Genomic DNA, 21,232 nt, shown 5'->3' on the forward strand with positions numbered 1-21,232 from the left:
AGGTAGCGCTAGTCAGATGCCAGCCAGATTTACCTCTGCAGCCTAAACCCGTGCCCCAATTATCCAATATCACAAACTGTCTCTCAGCCATCTGCTCATGGAGCGCTCAGATTAATTTAAAAGTAGGAAAACTGTAGTAATTCTACGTCCGTGTCTCTCCCAAATTGCTGCCGGATCTCTACTTATCAGTCAATGTTTCAATTCGATCCAACAGCGACATCTCCTATGAGCTATTGAATTCACTCCATGCATATTTTTCAGTTAGTTGGAATTCTGCTTGACACGCAAAGCTGCGAATTTCGCTGCGTATGTATGCGCTGCCTGGCACTCGCATGATAGCCCACCCCTGCTCGCACACCGGAGATTCCCGCACGTATGTGAATGGATGTTTAGCATGTAATGATTTTGCAAGCGCTCGAAGATCTAAGACACCGGCGCATTTACATGGGAACAACCAGCATTTTCATGGTGGCACATGAAAATGCCCCTCTCCACTTCCCGCCCGCCCTGCTAGGTGCAAACAAGTGACCATTGACCGTGCCCGCTCGTACCAAGCGGCTGAACATGCGCATACATGTGTATGGCAAGTCGCAAACCATCGCACGTTTGCGCAGGGAAGCGTATGGATCAGAATGAGGTCCTCTGTGCAGATTATGTGGCGCACTCACCGCACCAGCCATAAGCAGGTAGAAGACCTAGTAAGGGTCAGAGTGATGGGTCTGACAATGCATAGCTGTGTTATAGAGATCATGTAGGGCCGTGTTCTGTAATGCGGGATCAGCAGGGAGGACGCGGAATGTTCTGCTACAGATGTGTCCTCATGATTCTAGTCTCAGCAGCTGATGCAGCTGGAGGTGCCTAGTATTAGGTGGCTGGCAGGTCACCTGCAACTCCGCTAGCTTTGGGTTTCTGACATGAGGCAGGTCAACTGCAACTCCGCTAGTTTTGGCTGTTTTTCTTTTCTTTTTGTTGCATAAATGCATCTTAGTCGCAACATCATTTGTGCTGAGAAATTATGTGGCGACTTGTGTGCGACAGAGTCTGTGTATGCACCACAATGGAACTTGGCATGGAAATAAACCATGGTGGCTACTGCCGCCTGAGGTGCGGGGTGAGGACCGAAGGCTGTTGTGTTTTTTTTTTGTTGTTGTTTTGTTTTTTCTTAAAGCACCAATCCTTTAAAAGGTTTGGTGCTTTAAAGTTTTGTCTAGTAAATGATTGCCGCTTTAAAAAAAAAAGTCCGAGATCGGCTGGCATACCGAATATCCAGGAAACCCGGACAGTATTAAAACCCACCAAAAGACTCATACAGATATAAAAGTGTAACTATCAAATAATCTGCACAGACTCCTGGTGCATCGCATCTAGGACACCTGTTTGGCAAGACTGCAAAGATGTTCAAGGATATGGGGCCAGATACACGAAGCTTCAAATGTGATAAACAACCAACCAATCAGCTCCTTCCTGCCATGTTATAAACTGTTTGAAATATGTCAGGCAGGAGCTGATTGGTTAGTTGTTTATCACTTTTGAAGCTTAGTGCGTCTGGCTCATGATCTGCACTGCGATTGATCTCCCCGCTGCAATCTGGGTGGTAAACGTTACTATTCATAAATATTACTGGGCTGACGATGATATCGCCCATGTGACTGAGTTACTGGTATGGTGCCACATTTATTTTGTCCATACCCCTATCGATGTCGCGCTCTTCTGCGCACACATTCTCAGGCAATGTCAATCAGAGTCACTGAGGCGGTTGGTAAGTAAATCTCAGGCTGTTTATTGAGGAGCCACAAGCTGCCCTCTGCCCCCAACCAACAGGGTCACCCCTCAAGTGCAAGCACTGCACCTGTGACACACCCAAGAGCTGACATTCTGTACTTTCAAGGAACCACTAAACGTAAAATAGAATTCAACCCAATATGAGAAGGTCCCTATGACACAGAAGTGTATAGGCAGAGACACCAACAGGATCAATTTCCCGAGAAGCTATTGTCCTACTTTATCAGACATTTCAGCCTCCGATATGCTGACTGCACTGCCATTATAGACATCTGAGGCCGGCACAGGCCCGCTAGTAGAAATCTGTATGAGAATGCAGTGTGGCATTAAGCCACCAAGAACTTCTGATGTCACTGAGGCACTTTTTGTTCCTAGTGCACCGATAGGCTGCTACATTTTGTGATGTCACTGGTACCAAGAGGCTGCGTTGTCTGAATGCCTGACTGCCATCTGTACGTGCATTGGCTGCCTGGGATATGTCTGTTGCAGACAGGAAATCTGGTGTGCAAGGGAACAAATGCTCCCCCAAAGATGGAAACCTTATTTAAAACAAAGAACCATGAATTTTAGGTTTAGTGGCCTTGATTACATCACTAACAGTGAAGAAAACCAAAGCAAGCAGCACATTCGCCATCCCCGAACCCATGGTCCATTTTGAAGCACACTTACAATATTATCCCCCTCTACCCACTGTGTCAGTGTACCCCCTTCCTGTTTATAAACCAGTTAAGGCTCATCGATCTGCACACCCTGCCAACTGCGCATGTTACACCGCGCCCAGGTGCGTCTCCCTATCCGCATGTTACTCTGTGACACACGTCTTGTCACTAATATACACTAGTATAATGCACACGCAATCATTCGCTAGCCCTTACTTGATATAAATACTATGTTTGTTGACACACAATGTCTCGGTACACAGATGCCAGCATGCAGGGACAGTACGTCTACCTCCCCCCCTCTCGCTCACTGACTAGTCTAGTCCGGCTGCCACATTCGCTTATCCTCGCACCTTCCATTTGCAGTATATGGGGGGTGTGCAGATGTCTGCTGGCACCCCAGCTGCTTGAATATGCACAGTGGGGTTAGGGGCAGAGCTGAGAACTGAGAAGGTTATCGGGAAGAGTTCTAAGATGGAACAGGAGTTTATCGCCCTGGCTGATGTTGGCACACGCCGTTCGTCAGTCCTGTAGGGCGGAGGAGCCTCTCTTCCCTCACTCCACCAGTCCGGCAGCTTCCTGCTTCTATGTGAGCACTAGGTCCATGCACAGAACAGGTTTCAGTGTTAGAAATCCATGGTTACTCCAAGTATATATCCTCTGTGGGACACGTGTATTCCACAAACTCTTTGTAGAACTGCTGGAAGGCTCTCCTGTGGGGAAGAGACACGGAGGTTGTATCAAAGCGACACAGAGAAAATGTTAAGGGGGGGTGACAAAATTATGTATAGAGAGATAAAGTACCAGCCAATTAGCTTATACCTGTCATGTGACATAACAACAGGAGCTCACTGGTTGGAACGATATCTCTCCAAAGTTTGGAAATATTCTACAAAGTGTGAATCTTCAGGTTGCCCAACTGTTGCATATTATGTTTCCAAATCTCTGGACTATCACCCTCCCCGGTTATAGGTATCACAAACTGTCACATTTTAGAAATCCACAGGTGACCTTACTGTCACATTTCCCAGGTCACCTAGCTGGTGCACAGCTGTAGTCATTACTAACTGTCACATTTTTCAAACCTGCTGCATTCATTCCTACTATAGATCCACAGGTTGCCTGAAAAACATGCACCGTTGGTAGATCTTGAGGACAGGTTTGGCCACCCCTGCACTAGAACGATTTTGAATAGATATGTTGTTCCAATTTGGCAGGAAAAGACATATCGACAGGATCGTTCAGTGTACCTGTTATGGGAAATGGATCTATAAAGAGAGTGTTCATAAATGAATCTTGTGACTTCTATAAGGGTGTTTTAAATATGTTTTTTTTTTTTTTCTTTACTATGGTGATGTCCCTTTAAATAAAATCACAACCACATGTAAAATTAATCAGAATAAGGTTTTCCCCTTTTTTCTTGATTTAATTTAATGATTATAACACTGCTTTGCACTCCCTACATTGTCTATCATGTCCCTCCATCTTTCATTGATTGCTTGGCATACAGTATGTATTTTTGCATGCAGTTCTTGGTAGTACAGCTAGGGGGTGCTCCACAACTGCAGAATTTCTAACCGTAAACATAACTGAGGAGTAACTGCACCTGTCCAGTCAATGCTACAGTATATTAGGATGCGAAATGGCCATCTATTATCTGGGTGCTCCATACAGGTCATGCTACATTTTAAATGGAGTATTTACTACCGCATTGGTTGTGTATAAATCATTGTAATCCTCTCAGGCTACTGTCCTGTGATATAAGGAGCAGCCGTCTGCTACATACAGTACAGTGAGGGCGGCGATTCAGCCGGTCAGTGACATCACCAACATCCTGGCTGAACCAATGAGCAGGGTGCATTGGCTGAGCTGCAGACCAGCTACACGTTATGTACCCCAGGAGAGCTGGACTGCACACACCCTATGGTAGTGCCATGCTGAGACTTCTAGTACCAGGCAGGAAAAAGAAGAATGCAGGTGCACACTCTGTCATCATCCACGACATCGCTGACCTTGCATCCAGGATGGATATTAAGTGTTAAATGTACTCAAATGAAATGTGATGTTGCCCAGAGCAACCAGTCCAAACCTGTCAATCATTACCTCTTTTCATTTTTGGAAGCTTTAGTAAATGTACCCCACGGCGGCAGACTTACCCGACAGACTCTGCCAGGGGTTTGGTGGATTCTTCAGAGACAAATACATGACAAGCAAACCGGTGGTCTGATGGGTGTTTAGTGATGAAGCCAAAATATCTAGGAAGGAAGACAAAGGGGAAAGAATAAATAATAGACAAGCGGCAAAGGGTGGTAGAGAACAAATGGAGGCCACTGCATCTTCCCCAGACCCCCGGTCACTCACTTGCTGTTCTTAGGGTGGTAGCCGCAGAAAGAGACGTTCTTTAACTGGAAGAAATGGCTGCATGTGTTCACCTGCAGGAGGACAAACAGGACAGGTCCTGAGGAGCTTCTAACAAACAGCTACTGACAAGGGAACGTTACACCCAGAGGGACAAACAGGACAGGTCCAGGGGAGCTTCTAACAAACAGCTGCTGACAGGGGAACGTTTCACCCAGAGGGACAAACAGGACAGGTCCAGAGGAGCTTCTAACAAACAGATGCTGACAGGGGAACGTTTCACCCAGAGGGACAAACAGGACAGGTCCAGAGGAGCTTCTAACAAACAGCTACTGATAAGGGAACGTTACACCCGGAGGGACAAACAGGACAGGTCCTCAGGAGCTTCTAACAAACAGCTGATGACAGGGAACGGTTTCACCCAGAGGAACATAACAGGACAGGTCCTGAGAAGCTTCTAATCAGCTACTGTCAGGGGAACGTTACACCCAGAGGAACATAACAGGACAGGTCCTGAGGAGCTTCTAACAAACAGCTACTGACAAGGGAACGTTTCACCCAGAGGGACAAACAGGACAGGTCCAGAGGAGCTTCTAACAAACAGCTACTGACAGGGGAACGTTTCACCCAGAGGAACAAACAGGACAGGTCCAGAGGAGCTTCTAACAAACAGCTGCTGACAGGGGAAGGTTTCACCCAGAGGAACATAACAGGACAGGTCCTGAGGAGCTTCTAATCAGCTACTGTCAGGGGAACGTTACACCCAGAGGAACATAACAGGACAGGTCCCGAGGAGCTTCTAACAAACAGCTACTGACAGGGAAAGGTTTCACCCAGAGGAACATAACAGGACAGGTCCTGAGGAGCTTCTAACAAACCGCTACTGACAGGGAAAGGTTTCACCCAGAGGAACATAACAGGACAGGTCCAGAGGAGCTTCTAACAAACAGCTACTGACAAGGGAACGTTACACCCGGAGGGACAAACAGGACAGGTCCAGAGGAGCTTCTAACAAACAGCTACTGACAGGGGAAGGTTTCATCCAGAGGGACAAACAGGACAGGTCCTGAGGAGCTTCTAACAAACAGCTACTGACAGGGGAAGGTTTCATCCAGAGGAACATAACAGGACAGGTCCAGAGGAGCTTCTAACAAACAGCTGATGACGGAAAGGTTTCACCCAGAGGAACATAACAGGACAGGTCCTGAGGAGCTTCTAACAAACCGCTACTGACAGGGGAACATTTCACCCAGAGAAACAAACAGGACAGGTCCCGAGGAGCTTCTAACAAACAGCTGCTGACAGGGGAACGTTTCACCCAGAGAAACAAACAGGACAGGGAACTTCCACCATTGGATCTCTGCTGAAACCATCTCCACCGATGCAATCACTGATTCTTGGGTCTACTAATGATCAATGGCCATTTCTAACTCACCATACTCTATTGTCTCCAGTGTCCACCGTAGAATCAGAAAAAAAGGATTCAAATACAAAAATCCTATTTTCAAGGTTTGACGATCCTGATGAAATTATTATTATTTCTTTTTGTAAAAGGATTGGCTGAGGGTGGAGTCTAATTACTGAAGGCCTGACGGCGTTCCCAAGGATCATGCTGCTCATTTATTAACAAGATATGTTACTATTACATAGTATATGCTGACTACACAGTGGAGGCCGCCATTTTGTTGAATACACCGTGCCTACTCATGGATACTTGTCACAAAAGAATAAGAGGTTACACACTAAAAGAGGGCAAGTGATGAAGTTCCCTATAGCAACCAACCAGCTTCTACCTGATAGTTATCCAGTACATTTGTTAAAATGATAGGGAGGATCTGATTGGTTACCATTTGCAACTTGTCCTATTTAGAAGGTATGTTGACCTCTCCCCAGGAGTGACCAATGGCAGTGTCCTCTGTGTGCTGGGAACATGCACAGTATAAACTGGAGGCTGGTTACCACTACCTGGCAGTGATCTTCAGGGTCTTCCCCATGAACTGCGATTTTTAACCCCCGCAGGCTGATCTCCAGCACACAGCTAGATGGAGGATTTGACAGCACTGTAAGGCGACGAGACACGGCGATCTGAAATGACAAGGCTGCAGGTCAGCAGGCAGTGGCTGCAAGGTAGCCATTATTAGCATCATTACCCGTTATTGGTATATCAGCAGCATACTCATAGTAATAAAACAAGACTATTAACAGACTGTCCCATTCACAAGCTTATAATATAACAGGAGCTTGATAAATAAGTGTCACTATTGACTAAAGGCCAGTATGCTAGTTCTCAGGATTGATATGTGGGTCTGACAGGACCTATGGAGGTATTGGAGCCCTCTGACACAACACTGGAAGATAACCCTGGATTTCTATCTTCCTAGTGAATTCAGTGCTGCACTTGTGCAGGTCTTCAGAAAAATGGCGCCTGCTCTAGTTACCCAGAGACGTCTGCAACTGAATATCAACATTCAGTTTGTTTTCATTATAAATGTAGACAAGTTACATCGGGTCTAATTCAGGCCTGAGCACAGGACACATTTGTTCTCAAATTGGGCAAAACCGTGTGAACTATACCATACCCAAATTTTATACCCAATCACATTCACATAGGTCTGGGGTATAGCCAAGGTGTCCCATTGGTTAATACTTGCCGTTTTGTTAAACTTTAGATTTCTATATAGTGGTAGTATACAGGTAACCAGTGCAGGGGATGACAGATAAGAATAGCAGTCGGTACATTTATCTAGAGCAATGGTCCCCAACCTGGGGTACTCGGCAGACTGGTGGGGGTACTCGGCAGACCGGTTAATTTACTTGAAATTAATATTGGTAATGGCAGGTCTTCCGTTGCCATGGAGATGAACCAAGTTGAGTCACTTCCGGATCCGTCTGCAGCGTCCTCAGTATCTCTTTATGCTTTTGCCAGACCGGCAATACACTGGGAGCTACCGCATCTGGAGGACGCAGCGACTTTAATCCTACGGGTGTTAGTGGGAACCCCGGAGACAGTACACAGCCAGCAGCGAGACACAGAGGGGCCCGATTCCTGACCGCACACTGCTCCTCCGCTACCGGAGACAGGACACAGCCAGCGGCCAGACACAGAGGGACCCGATTCCTGACCGCACACTGCTCCTCCGCTACCGGAGACAGGACACAGCCAGCGGCCAGACAGAGAGGGACCAGATTCCTGACCGCACACTACTCCTCCGCTACCGGAGACAGTACACAGCCAGCGGCCAGACACAGAGGGGCCCGATTCCTGACCGCACACTACTCCTCCACTACCGGAGACAGTACACAGCCAGCGGCCAGACACAGAGGGACCCGATTCCTGACCGCACACTACTCCTCCACTACCGGAGACAGTACACAGCCAGCGACCAGACACAGGGGGCCCTATTCCTGACCACACACTACTCCTCCACTACCGGAGACAGTACACAGCCAGCGGCCAGACACAGAGGGGCCCGATTCCTGACCGCACACTACTCCTCCACTACCGGAGACAGTACACAGCCAGCGACCAGACACAGGGGGACCTGATTCCTGACCGCACACTACTCCTCCGCTACCGGAGACAGGACACAGCCAGCGGCCAGGCACAGAGGGACCTGATTCCTGACCGCACACTACTCCTCCGCTACCGGAGACAGTACACAGCCAGCGGCCAGGCACAGAGGGACCCGATTCCTGACCGCACACTACTCCTCCGCTACCGGAGACAGTACACAGCCAGCAGCCAGACACAGAGGGACCCGATTCCTGACCACACACTACTCCTCCGCTACCGGAGACAGTACACAGCCAGCGGCCAGACACAGAGGGACCCGATTCCTGACCGCACACTACTCCTCCGCTACCGGAGACAGTACACAGCCAGCGGCCAGACACAGAGGGACCTGATTCCTGACCGCACACTACTCCTCCGCTACCGGAGACAGTACACAGCCAGCGGCCAGACACAGAGGGACCCGATTCCTGACCACACACTGCTCCTCCACTACCGGAGACAATACACAGCCAGCGGCCAGACACAGAGGGACCCGATTCCTGACCGCACAGTACTCCTCCACTACCGGAGACAGTATACAGCCAGCGGCCAGACACAGAGGGACCTGATTCCAGACCGCACACTACTCCTCCGCTACCGGAGACAGTACACAGCCAGCAGCCAGACACAGAGGGACCCGATTCCTGACTGCACACTACTCCTCCGCTACCGGAGACAGGACACAGCCAGCGGCCAGACACAGAGGGGCCCGATTCCTGACCGCACACTACTCCTCCACTACCGGAGACAGTACACAGCCAGCGGCCAGACACAGAGGGACCCGATTCCTGACCGCACACTACTCCTCCGCTACCGGAGACAGTACACAGCCAGCGGGCAGACACAGAGGGACCCGATTCCTGACCGTACACTACTCCTCCACTACCGGAGACAGTACACAGCCAGCGGCCAGACACAGAGGGACCCGATTCCTGACCGCACACTACTCCTCCGCTACCGGAGACAGTACACAGCCAGCGGCCAGACACAGAGGGGCCCGATTCCTGACCGCACACTACTCCTCCACTACCGGAGACAGTACACAGCCAGCGGCCAGACACAGAGGGACCCGATTCCTGACCGCACACTACTCCTCCACTACCGGAGACAGTACACAGCCAGCGACCAGACACAGGGGGCCCTATTCCTGACCACACACTACTCCTCCACTACCGGAGACAGTACACAGCCAGCGGCCAGACACAGAGGGGCCCGATTCCTGACCGCACACTACTCCTCCACTACCGGAGACAGTACACAGCCAGCGACCAGACACAGGGGGACCTGATTCCTGACCGCACACTACTCCTCCGCTACCGGAGACAGTACACAGCCAGCGGCCAGGCACAGAGGGACCCGATTCCTGACCGCACACTACTCCTCCGCTACCAGAGACAGTACAAAGCCAGCAACCAGACACAGAGGGACCCGATTCCTGACCGTACACTACTCCTCCGCTACCTGAGACAGTACACAGCCAGCAGCCAGACACAGAGGGACCTGATTCCTGACCGTACACTAGTCCTCCACTACCGGAGACAGTACACAGCCAGCGGCCAGACACAGGGGGACCCGATTCCTGACCGCACACTGCTCCTCCGCTACCGGAGACAGTACACAGCCAGCAGCCAGACACAGAGGGACCCGATTCCTGACCGCACACTACACCTCCGCTACCGGAGACAGTACACAGCCAGCAGCCAGACACAGAGGGACCCGATTCCTGACCGTACACTACTCCTCCGCTACCAGAGACAGTACACAGCCAGCGGCCAGACACAGAGGGACCCGATCCCTGACCGTACACTACTCCTCCGCTACCGGAGACAGTACAAAGCCAGCGGCCAGACACAGAGGGACCCGATTCCTCACCACACACTACTCCTCCGCTACCAGAGACAGTACACAGCCAGCGGCCAGACACAGAGGGGCCCGATTCCTGACCGCACACTGCTCCTCCGCTACCGGAGACAGGACACAGCCAGCGGTCAGACACAGAGGGACCCGATTCCTGACCGCACACTACTCCTCCGCTACCGGAGACAGTACACAGCCAGCGGCCAGACACAGAGGGGCCCGATTCCTCACCACACACTACTCCTCCGCTACCGGAGACAGCACACAGCCAGCGACCAGACACAGAGGGACCCGATTCCTGACCGCACACTGCTCCTCCGCTACCGGAGACAGTACACAGCCAGCGCCAGACACAGAGGGACCCGATTCCTGACCGCACACTGCTCCTCCGCTACCGGAGACAGTACACAGCCAGCGCCAGACACAGAGGGACCCGATTCCTGACCGCACACTGCTCCTCCGCTACCGGAGACAGGACACAGCCAGCGGTCAGACACAGAGGGACCCGATTCCTGACCGCACAGTACTCCTCCGCTACCGGAGACAGTACACAGCCAGCGGCCAGGCACAGAGGGACCCGATTCCTGACCGCACACTACTCCTCCGCTACCGGAGACAGTACACAGCCAGCAGCCAGACACAGAGGGACCCGATTCCTGACCACACACTACTCCTCCGCTACCGGAGACAGTACACAGCCAGCGGCCAGACACAGAGGGACCTGATTCCAGACCGCACACTACTCCTCCGCTACCGGAGACAGTACACAGCCAGCGGCCAGACACAGAGGGACCCGATTCCTGACCGCACACTACTCCTCCACTACCGGAGACAGTACACAGCCAGCGGCCAGACACAGAGGGACCCGATTCCTGACCGCACACTACTCCTCCGCTACCGGAGACAGGACACAGCCAGCGGCCAGACACAGAGGGACCCGATTCCTGACCGCACACTACTCCTCTGCTACTCCTTAATATAAGGACGTGCATACCGCTCACTTCTACTCGTAAGCACTGTGGATATTTCAAATTGAGAGGAAGGGTACTCCTAAATGAGAAGCCTAATCAAGGGGTGCGGGGGGGAGAAAAAAGGTTTGGGAACCGCTTATCTAGAGACTGCATTCAAAACAGACCGTTGATTGGCAGAGGATATGAAAACGGCAGATTCATTTCAAGGTGGGCCGAGGGCATCCAGAATGACTTGGCAGAATGACCAAGGATAATCCGGAGAAATACAGATGATGAGGGATCTGGACAGGGAAGATCGCATTGAGGTGTGAGCTGCATACAGCTAATACACAGCCAATACCGAGGCACAGGGGAGCTTATACATTTTCCAAAAAGATGGGTAGAAAGGAGCAGAGAGCCAACAACTAAAGCCCCGTACACAGGGGGCGACGGGAGCCCCTCGCTGATCACTCCGCACACATCACTGGCACACAATACGCTGCACCAGCGATGTGCGATCGGTGCGGACCTGGGTTGTCTGGTGAGAACACTGGAGATCTGACTAGATTTTGGATGCATGCAGTATAAATCTAGTCAGGTGATGGCGATGCGTGGGACTTCGTATCGCCATTGCTCGGGGGGATACACACGGAGCGATCCGTGCTTACGGGTCAATTCAGACATGTTTGTACAAGTCTGAATTCAGCCCCAATCTCTGAGGGTGGGGTGTGCGCCTGCGCATAGTTGCTCATGCGACGGTCAAACTCCCAGAGCATTCGCATGAGTGACAGGTAGGGGGCGGTCATTGGGGTCTGCCCAGCGTCTCATGGATGTGCCCACTATCTCATTCCAAAAATCAACAGGACAGAAATGGGCAACGGTACATTCGGAGACAGTGGAAACAGTCCCCATGTAACCCACCTTACAGGCAAACCCAAGAGCAATAGATACAACTAGGTATACAGTATGCTGACTTATAAACAATCTTCCTCATGAATAATGGAAAATATGTCCAGACATACGCACCCCAAACCTTTGCCTTTGTCCAAACTCACCTTTTGCATGGCAGTGCAGAGAACGTCTGTTCCCTTGTGATACGGAACCTGCACTGAACCGAGAAACTTCACCCAAAACTGATCCACCCAATCGGAGGCTCGGGTCTCTGCAAAGAAACCTCAAATCAGACAATTATCCTTATAATTCCTCATTTCTACATCTTTTATAGGAACACATTACATTGTATAAAGTTGTAACTGATGTTACTGGCCCAAAAACAATTGTACATCAGTCAACAAACGTATACCCCTTTCACACAGAAAATGAAATTCCCGGGTGAAGCAGTTCCACCTGGGAATTTCATGAAATACCGGGACCTTTTTCATGTGAAAGATCCAGATCTTAGACTCCAGGTCTCCGACCCTGCAAATGACCAGGGTCAGAGGCCCGGAGTTTAAGATCCGGATTGACCCTTTCACACAGGTGAAAACCCAGTGTAATAGAGCAAATCTCTGGGTCTACATTTTAGACCTGGAGATTTGCTCTGCTTTGTGAAGGGGGTCCGACAGCAGCGGCCGAATAACCCAGCGCTTCAAATGCCGGATTATTCTACAGTCGCTGTCTGAAATTGGTATAAGTGGTATAAAGTACCAGCCAATCAGTTCCAGCGGTCTTTGTAAAATGACAGGAACTGATACTTGGTACTTAATCTCTCTCCACTTTTTCTTTCTCCAGGCTTTGTCTCTCTCCATGGATTAGTACACAGACCTCTATGTATAATATTATTTCAGCGCTACGTACTACCATACTAATCTTCATGTCAGTGTTTCCATAGTTGTACACAGTTGAGGCACCCATTTTGTGGGCCGAATCTACAGTTATGAGAGGATTTTTTTTTTTGCTAGATTTATCAAAGATGAGAGAAATGGAGGAGATATATCAAGCATTGGAGAGTGATAAAGTGGAGATATATCAAGTACCAATCAGTTCACAGCTGTCATTTTTTTTCAAACAAGGCCTGCACCAATGAGTACGTTTGATATATTTACACACTTTAATGAGGTACATAATGAACTAATAGGTTGTGCTCTCATGAAAGCCAGTCCATCCATTTTGTGCTGCTTCCTAGTGAGTTCGTAGACTGGATACAGAGACATGAGTACTGGTATAGTGCACAAAATGGCCACCCAGCCTAACCAATGGGAGGCAGAAGTGCACAAAATGGCTACCCAGTCATCCATGAAGAGTACATAGAATCATCACAATTATGCTCACCATGGGCATGCAGAGAGAAAACAACCAGGGCACCTCTTAAATGAACCCCAACATTTTAAATATTAGGTGCCATTACCTGCCAAGTGATCCGGTTCTTTAGTCACCTGGACTGCATAGAAAGCAGGAAAGATACCCCGTTCCCCGGTTCTCATGTTATACGCCTCGTACCAGAAATCCTCAGCTTGCACCTCCACGAACAGCGGATCCTCCACTTCCAGATCCAGTTCCCCAGGGTGACGAGGAATAAATCTGCAGTGAGAACGGATGCAGTAACTATAAATATTCAGGGACTTTGCTGGCGGTCAGTGACATTGCTTCTATGAGGAACAGTCAGAAGATGAAAACATTATAAGCCTTGCCCAGTAAAGCATTGGAAATATGCTGTTCAGTGTAACCCTGAACAGTTCTTTTATAATAATATCCAAGATTGTATATTTAAACACTATACTAATAGTAATGCTTAACTAGTGAGACTGAGGGGACATTTATGAAAGGCCTATAGAGACTATATAGTAATTATTGATACAGAAGAGGCAGCCATTTTGTTGGCTGTATGACTACTCAGGAAAAAGCGGTTTATCTTGAACCCAGCCTGACAAATATATGTCACACCTCATGGACAGCGGTTAAACAGGGTGACGGTGGGGTGCACCCTGTGCCAGTCTCACCCCCCGCGCACATGTCCTCAGGGTCCTGCGCTCTGTGGCACAGAACCGCTGCGCACAAACATTTCTGGGGACAGCGTGTTGAAAGGTGGGATCAGGGACAAGTGTCAAACAAATGCCAGAACAAAGTTTTGGACCAGTAACCACTGTGCCGAAAGACTTTTGTGTAAGTGCCGAGTATCATAGATCCCAGGAACGTACAGGAAACAGAGAACTTCATAACTTGAAGCTGCAATACCATGAAAACATACTGTAGAATTTTTATTTATGTTAATATAAATTGTTGTGGTGGACTGTAAGAAGAATGTTGGCATTTACCATTTTTGCTTGCCTTGTTTCTTTAGGCATCTATAAATGGTTTATAATTGTACACAGTCTCATGGACTACCATGGCAACCACAGTAACATGACACGTGGTACAGTGAACAGAGATACCACATCTTTGCGTTCAAATGTAATATACTCCCATCCTATTTCGCCTCAGTCTTCAGAGGACACGGTAAAAGTTTTGAGATTGTTCAACGTGTTTTAATATGAAAAAAGATTTTGAAAAGGAGATAATTTATAAGACAGATAAGAAACCTGCTTATTTAAAAGGAACATAAGTTACTAAAAATAAAAAATAAATAAAAGTGCAATTGCTGCTTTATAATGGGATATCTAGGCGGCGTTAAAACTCCAATGAATACGTCAATCATTTTGTTAAAGTTTTTTTTTTCTTTTTAAGTCACCTGAATACAGCTCGATGTGTCTGTTCTCGTTCCTCCCCATGTATCAGGCACGAAAATAAACCAAAAGAATCTGCACCTGAGAGAGATTAGAAACTGAGGGCACCTAGGGAACAGAAAACCTCTTGCACACCAAAAAAAACACCAAAACAATGACCAAAAATACAGTACCTCCCTCCCCCAGAAAGACATCTTCTACACTCAGCCGAAAGTGATTGAACACCACCGCACTAGCAGAATGGCGTGCACCTGAAGCAGACACAACCTTTCCAGATGAGGTGGATGTGTTTGGCGATTACCAGGAGAATGTCTGATGCCAAGATGTACAGTACAGAATGGAGGTGTTGTTATGCATTGGGGACGTATCAGCTGTTTCTACAGAAAATCCAGTAACTTGATTGGACCGGCCAGCTCAGAGTCCAGGGGGGCATATGTCATTTTGGACATTTTTCTAAAGCGGCAATCAGTTCAAGTCACAATCGTGTCTTTTAAATGATTGCTGCTTTTAAGAAAAAAAGGCTAAGATCGCCCGGTATCCCGCTCCTCCGAAAACCTCTGATCCTATTACATTAGCTTGAAGATCATAACCTCATTGAGAACCTCTGGGAGGAATTGGAACAATGGGCGTGTTCTAGGCCAACTGGCCAATTGGTTGCTGTATTTAAGGCAGAATGGCAGAAGATCCCGCCTACTGCTGTCCAGGAACTGGCGGACATTGGCCAAGAAGGGTGTCTGGGCCTACAACGTACTGACGTCACCAACATCTCACTGATCTGCTGTCAGTGTCCAATCACTTTTGCCTGCATAGTGTAAAATGACAAGGGTATACGGCTATAACACGCACAAACAGCCTATTGAAGAAAAATGCACATGCTCCATGAGACAAGTATTCTAAGGGCCTTACTCAGAGATGTATGCAAATGCATTCCAAGCATACGCCAATGACGCAGGCGCCATCTTTTGTATAGAGTTGTTCATTCCTGGCATCTGACCAAAAGGTTGACATTCCATGGGTCGAAACCGTCAAAAGGTTGACATGAGTTTTTGATGTTTTATTGGTGCCAATGGCAACACCTCAACGCTCGGCACACATTCGCGAAATGGGAAATGGCCCGCATGTTTCCACCATTGCCATCCTGACCCTTTGCTTGTGTCAACCTAGTAGATGTTCGACCTTTCGGTGTGGACCAATTGACGGTCTATCTAGACATTGGGCCTGATTCTGGTTCACTTGCAAAAGCAAATTCTTTCTCTAATTGATAAAACCATGTTCACTGCAGGTGGGGCAGATGTGCCATGTGCAGAGAGAGTTAGATTTGGGTGGGGGGTTTGTACTTCAAATTTATATCTATGTTGCAGTGTAAAAATAAAGCAGCCAGTATTTACCCTGCACAGAAACAAAATAACTCACCCAAATCTAGCTCTCTGCACACGTCACACCTGCCCCGCCTGCAGTGCACATTTTTTTGTCCATTAAAGAATTGCGAGTGAACCAGAATCAGACCCATTCTATGTGAGCCATCCGCCCCATACCCTCACTCAAACGCTTTTAGACCTGAGTGAATATATCCTCCGTGCGTGCAAAATCACAATTGGCGCATTGCGTGCATGTAGGTAAGGCCATCTGTGTAGACGCCAATGATGGTTGCCATCAATGGAGATTCTGCATCCAGCCATTGAAAGTTTTAGCTATCGACGGTCATCCATTATATATATGACTGAATGGCCTGAGTGTGGGCCAATCAGAACTCGGGGGCGGGGCTTTCAGGTGTCGGTGGATGGAGCTATGCTTGGGGTGGGGGTGGGGGAACGGAAATGTCAGTTCTCCTTTGCCATCGATGTAGGAAAACCATCTGGTTCTCCCACATCGATGGCAAAAGTATTTGACATCGGCCATAAACCATCGATGAATTCAAATCATCGATAGTCGATGGCCATCCTTACGTGCAAGCACTCCACTGTGTACGACATCAGCATTGCGGACATCTCTGAATCAGGCATTGATACCCCAAAAAGCCAGCAAAATAAAACACACACACAATATACTGTATACATATACTGTGTATAAGAACAAAGCAGCTCACTCGTAAACTCACTCGTACAGCGTGACCGTCCATTCATGAAGACGTTGAGGAACTTTTTAGAGTAGGAGACATCTCCGTCCGCAGAAGAGGTGTCCGAGAGGCACATCGACCTCCGCACTCTTTTCGCTTCCCTCCCGGCTGCCCCCACCTGTTCCTCCTCTTCTTCCTCATACTCCTCCCCAATAGCAGACTCATAGGGTGAGGAAACACAGTTGTCATACACGGTGCCACTGTCACTGTCATCGCTATACCCTGAGTAACACTGCCGCAAGCTGATCAGCTGAAGCTGAACATTATCATCTACCACTAACGTGTACTTCACCGAGTCATAAGATAAACCGCTGGTGTCCGAGCTGACGGAGGACCTCTGCAGGCCACGGTGACCACCAGCTCTACCGGGACAACCCAGATATCCAACCCCATCTTCCCCTTCTTCCTCCTCCTCCTCCTCCTCCTCACTGATGGAAAGCTGCTGTCTGCTTTCACTGGCGGGACGGACATTGATGTCTGCGTCTGAGCTGACCGACATACGGCAGGGTCCGGCCTGTGATATTAATGGTCTTTCTGGCTCGGGGGGGTCCGAGCATCGCTGAACAGGAGTCAGGAATATTTCTTCTGTGGGCTCCAGCCGCACATCTGTCTGGTAACGGATGCGGTCTCTGTGTGGGTCCAAGCAGGAGCGGGTGGAGGAGCGTCCGGAGGGGTCGTTGGCGCTCTGGGTGGCATTGTGGCGCCGGCAGGGAGTGTCTGTGGAGGTGCCGCGGTCCTGTGTGACAGCCGGTGGATTCCCCTCGTCGCTCAAACACACGTGCTCAGTGGATGGGGTCGTCTCTCCTGTGGAAAACAGTACGGGTGAATTCTGGGTGGAGGCACCGAACTATTGGGGGTTTACTTACCAAGATGCGAGTTCTATTGAAGTTGAAATGTTGCCCATAACAACCAATCAGATGATACTTCTTATTTATTTAGCACCTACTAGAAGAGCCATGTCCAACCTTGGCCCTCCAGCTGTTGTGAAACTACAAGTCCCATCATGCCTTGCCATAGTTTTGCTATTAGGGAATGCTAAAACTATTGCAAGGCATGCTGGGATGTGTACTGTAGTTTCAGTTGGAAGGGCCAATGTTGGACATCTCTGTTCTGGAAGATAATAGACAGAATCTGATTGGCTGCCCCTAGCAACATCCCATCTTACAGTAAAACTCCCATCTTAGGAAATTTACCTCAGTGGGATTTCCTTACTAAGGTGGGAGTTCTATTGAAGATGGGTTGTTGCCCACAGCAACCAATCAGAATCTACTTCTTATTTATTTAGAACCTTCTAGAAGATAATCAATATAATCTGATGTGGTATGGAGGTGTGGTATTCTGAGGACTATATTTATTAATAGACATGGCTGCCCCCACTACAGTACCTGAGATCAGTGGACATTTTGTCCGACCTATAAATAAAATATAATAATAATAATTGTTGAACCTAATACATCCATAAGGGCCATATGTACTAAGCTTGAAAAGTGATAAAATGGAGAGTGATAAACCACAAGCCAATCAGCTCCTACCTGCCATGTCACAGGCTGTGTTTGAATAATAACAGGTAGGAGCTGATTGGTTGGTAGTTTATCACTCTCCATTTTATCACTTTTCAAGCTTAGTGCATCTGGCCCTTAGTATGGGGAAACATAATCCAAATTCATGGTGGAACAGCATAACAGAGCGGTCAGCAACACTTGCCCTAATAGAGGTGAGGAGCAGCATTATCCAGTCAAACACATCTGATTTGGCCACTTTTCACCCAATTTCTCAGCCCGATCTGTCAGAATTGAGTGAAAAGTAGCCAAATCAGACTAGTGTACGGGGACCTTAAAGGAGTATACACATGGGGTGACTTCAGCCCCTTTTCTAAGCAATGAGACTAGCTCACTTAGAAAAGGAGCACAGAACGCACCGTGCGTATGTCCCGCAGCGATGCCGATGTGCGGTCTCGCAAGCCGGTATCGCCGTCTGGGAAACTTGCACTGGCTTTCCCCAGATCACGGGCCTTTGCCTATTATAAAAATAGGCAAAGCCCCACGCAGCACGAAAGCTCAGCACACAGCATCGCAGTGTGCTGAGCGGGTGCACCGCGATGTGTGCTGAGCGTTCGTGCTGCAGCCCGTCGCCCAGCCAGAAAAGCCGGGTCACCTCGTGTGTACTGGGCTTTACTTATAAGTCAGCTGTATCTCTAAACCAGATATAACAACTTCATCATTTGGGAATAATAATAATGTAAATGAACCAGACAGGTGTTGTGGTATTTCTGATGCGTTACTAAATATGAAAGTCTGTGTATTACTGACATAAATAATAAGTTGCAACTTAAATATTACTAATTATACATTACAATGTCTAGCGAGCTGGCTGTGCTATAATTCCCCCCCCCCCCCCCCCCCCCCCAGTATATTAGAACCGCATCCTCACACATTTGGCAGAATCTGACTCACCTGTCTTCAGCGGAGAGGAGGAGCGAGACACCCTCTCCTGCCAGGTGTATTTCTTCCCCAGAGAGTTGTTATTCAGAGTATCCTGCAAATGTAAAGTTCCACAGTGAAGTAACCATACTTGCCTACTTTTGAAAACTAGTTTCAGGGAGATTATAGTGGGTAGTAGAATTTTGCACAGTGCCCCATTGAGGGGGCGTGTCATGCTCCTCCCAAAGGGCGTGTCTAGTTCCATATAGAGATTGTGAAAAGAGATTGTGAACGTGGCACCTAGAAGCGTGGGAGTGCACTGCTACATCTGAGAGGAAACTTGTAAAATGACTTATATCCAAATGTAGATGAGCCCCAAAGCAGTTAGTAAGAGCTACTATACTTGGTAATGTGCTGGGAAATGGTGCTGATGATTCAATGTAAATGTATCTGTCTCTCATTCCTTTTTCCCCCAAAAATGTGTAATGTGGGCGAGGTGACATGAGGGAGATTGCTAGACTAATGAGGGAGATAGGGAGAATGCTGCTATTTCAGGGAGTCTCCTGCAGAATGCAGGAGGGGAGGCAACTATGGAATACACCGCATCCCAGGGTATGTGCTTATTATAAAAATGGATCCTCCCCTATACTGGGGGAGATTTATCAAAGCTTGGAGTGAGGTAAAGTGGAAAGAGAAAGCACTAACCAATCAGCTTCTGGCATTTTTCGGTACTAGCACGGCGCCCACGATATTAAGTTGTATGGCATCACATCGCATGCCATATGCTCGCATGCGATGCGATTTTAAATTGTATAAGCCAATATACGATTTTTAATTGTATAAGCACCCTAATGGGTGCATACAATGTTAAATGCACCCCCACACCACCCCCACTATCAACACCAACCCGAAGCGTGGCGAGCGCAGCGAGCCCACGAGGGGCGGCGGTACGTGTCCTCCGACCTTTTCATACCCCCACTATCCACGTCGGCGTCGAGTTGATTTTATATAGTGTAGCGAGCTGACGCATATTAATTTACATGTATTCTGCGTGCGCTCGCCACACTATCTACAATCAACTCCACGCCGTGGTGGATAGTGGGGGTATGAAAAGGTTGGAGGATGCGTACCACCGCCCCTCTCGCGGGCTCGCTGCGCTTGCCACGCTTCGGGTTGGCGTTGATAGTGGGGGTGCTTTTAACATTGGAAGCCCCCATTACGGTGCTTATACAATTAATTAATTATAGGGGGCACATTTAACATTGAAAACACCCATTAGGGTGCTTATACTATTTGAAATCGTATACCATTTTATATTCCATACAATGGCACATACAATGCGATGGTATACAATTTAAAATTGTATAACATCGGCTGCCATGGCGTAACATTGCATCGTATACCATCGTATGCCTTATGGTATGTTGCGATGGGTGCCGTGCAAGGAAACAAGTACCCATTTTTCAAATACTGACTGTAAAATGAAAGCTGATTGGTTAGTATTTTATCTCTCTGCACCCTTTGATAAGCTTCCCCCACCACAACTGTCATTTCGTAGAACGTGCTAGATAAGTGACAGAAGCTGATTGGTTGCTTATGACGACTCCTCTGTATTTCTCTCCCCAATGCTTGATACATCTCCCCATGTGACCAAAAAGCTGACAGTGCCAGAAAGACAGCTAGAATGACTGGCCATACATTAATTCCCAGGGACAGGTTGCTGCTGAGTGTGTGATTGTAAGCCGGTCACGCGTGACGCTGTGTCAGATCTTGGCTTCACCACAGTCTCCAATATGACATGTTTACTGAACATGATTATAATGGCACTTTTGTCTTTTAACCCTATAACATCAGCTGTATATAGATTATTGGACG

General features: G+C 48.4%; 1 protein-coding gene across 10 annotated transcripts in view; it reads right to left on the minus strand.

Moving 5' to 3' along the window:
- Positions 1 to 1,531: 1,531 nt before the first annotated feature.
- MAPK8IP1 (mitogen-activated protein kinase 8 interacting protein 1) overlaps positions 1,532 to 21,232 on the minus strand; it is a 68,745-nt gene continuing 49,044 nt past the window's right edge. For 2 of the 10 annotated variants that reach the window (XM_083164517.1, XM_083164526.1), the window contains exons 4-12: positions 19,391 to 19,472; positions 16,908 to 17,741; positions 14,827 to 14,902; positions 13,507 to 13,679; positions 12,215 to 12,333; positions 6,762 to 6,884; positions 4,803 to 4,873; positions 4,598 to 4,696; positions 1,532 to 3,154 (exon numbers count right to left, since the gene is read on the minus strand). In XM_083164517.1, the coding sequence (XP_083020643.1) occupies positions 3,082 to 3,154; positions 4,598 to 4,696; positions 4,803 to 4,873; positions 6,762 to 6,884; positions 12,215 to 12,333; positions 13,507 to 13,679; positions 14,827 to 14,902; positions 16,908 to 17,741; positions 19,391 to 19,472 (1,650 nt within the window). In that variant the 3' untranslated portion in view covers positions 1,532 to 3,081. The remainder of the gene's footprint in view (positions 3,155 to 4,597; positions 4,697 to 4,802; positions 4,874 to 6,761; positions 6,885 to 12,214; positions 12,334 to 13,506; positions 13,680 to 14,826; positions 14,903 to 16,907; positions 17,742 to 19,390; positions 19,473 to 21,232) is intronic. The other 8 variants (XM_083164522.1, XM_083164521.1, XM_083164519.1 and 5 more) reach the window with 8 other exon arrangements.

Source organism: Crinia signifera, chromosome 11 (assembly GCF_055691185.1).
Source record: "Crinia signifera chromosome 11, ASM5569118v1, whole genome shotgun sequence".
Lineage (NCBI taxonomy): Eukaryota > Metazoa > Chordata > Amphibia > Anura > Myobatrachidae > Crinia > Crinia signifera.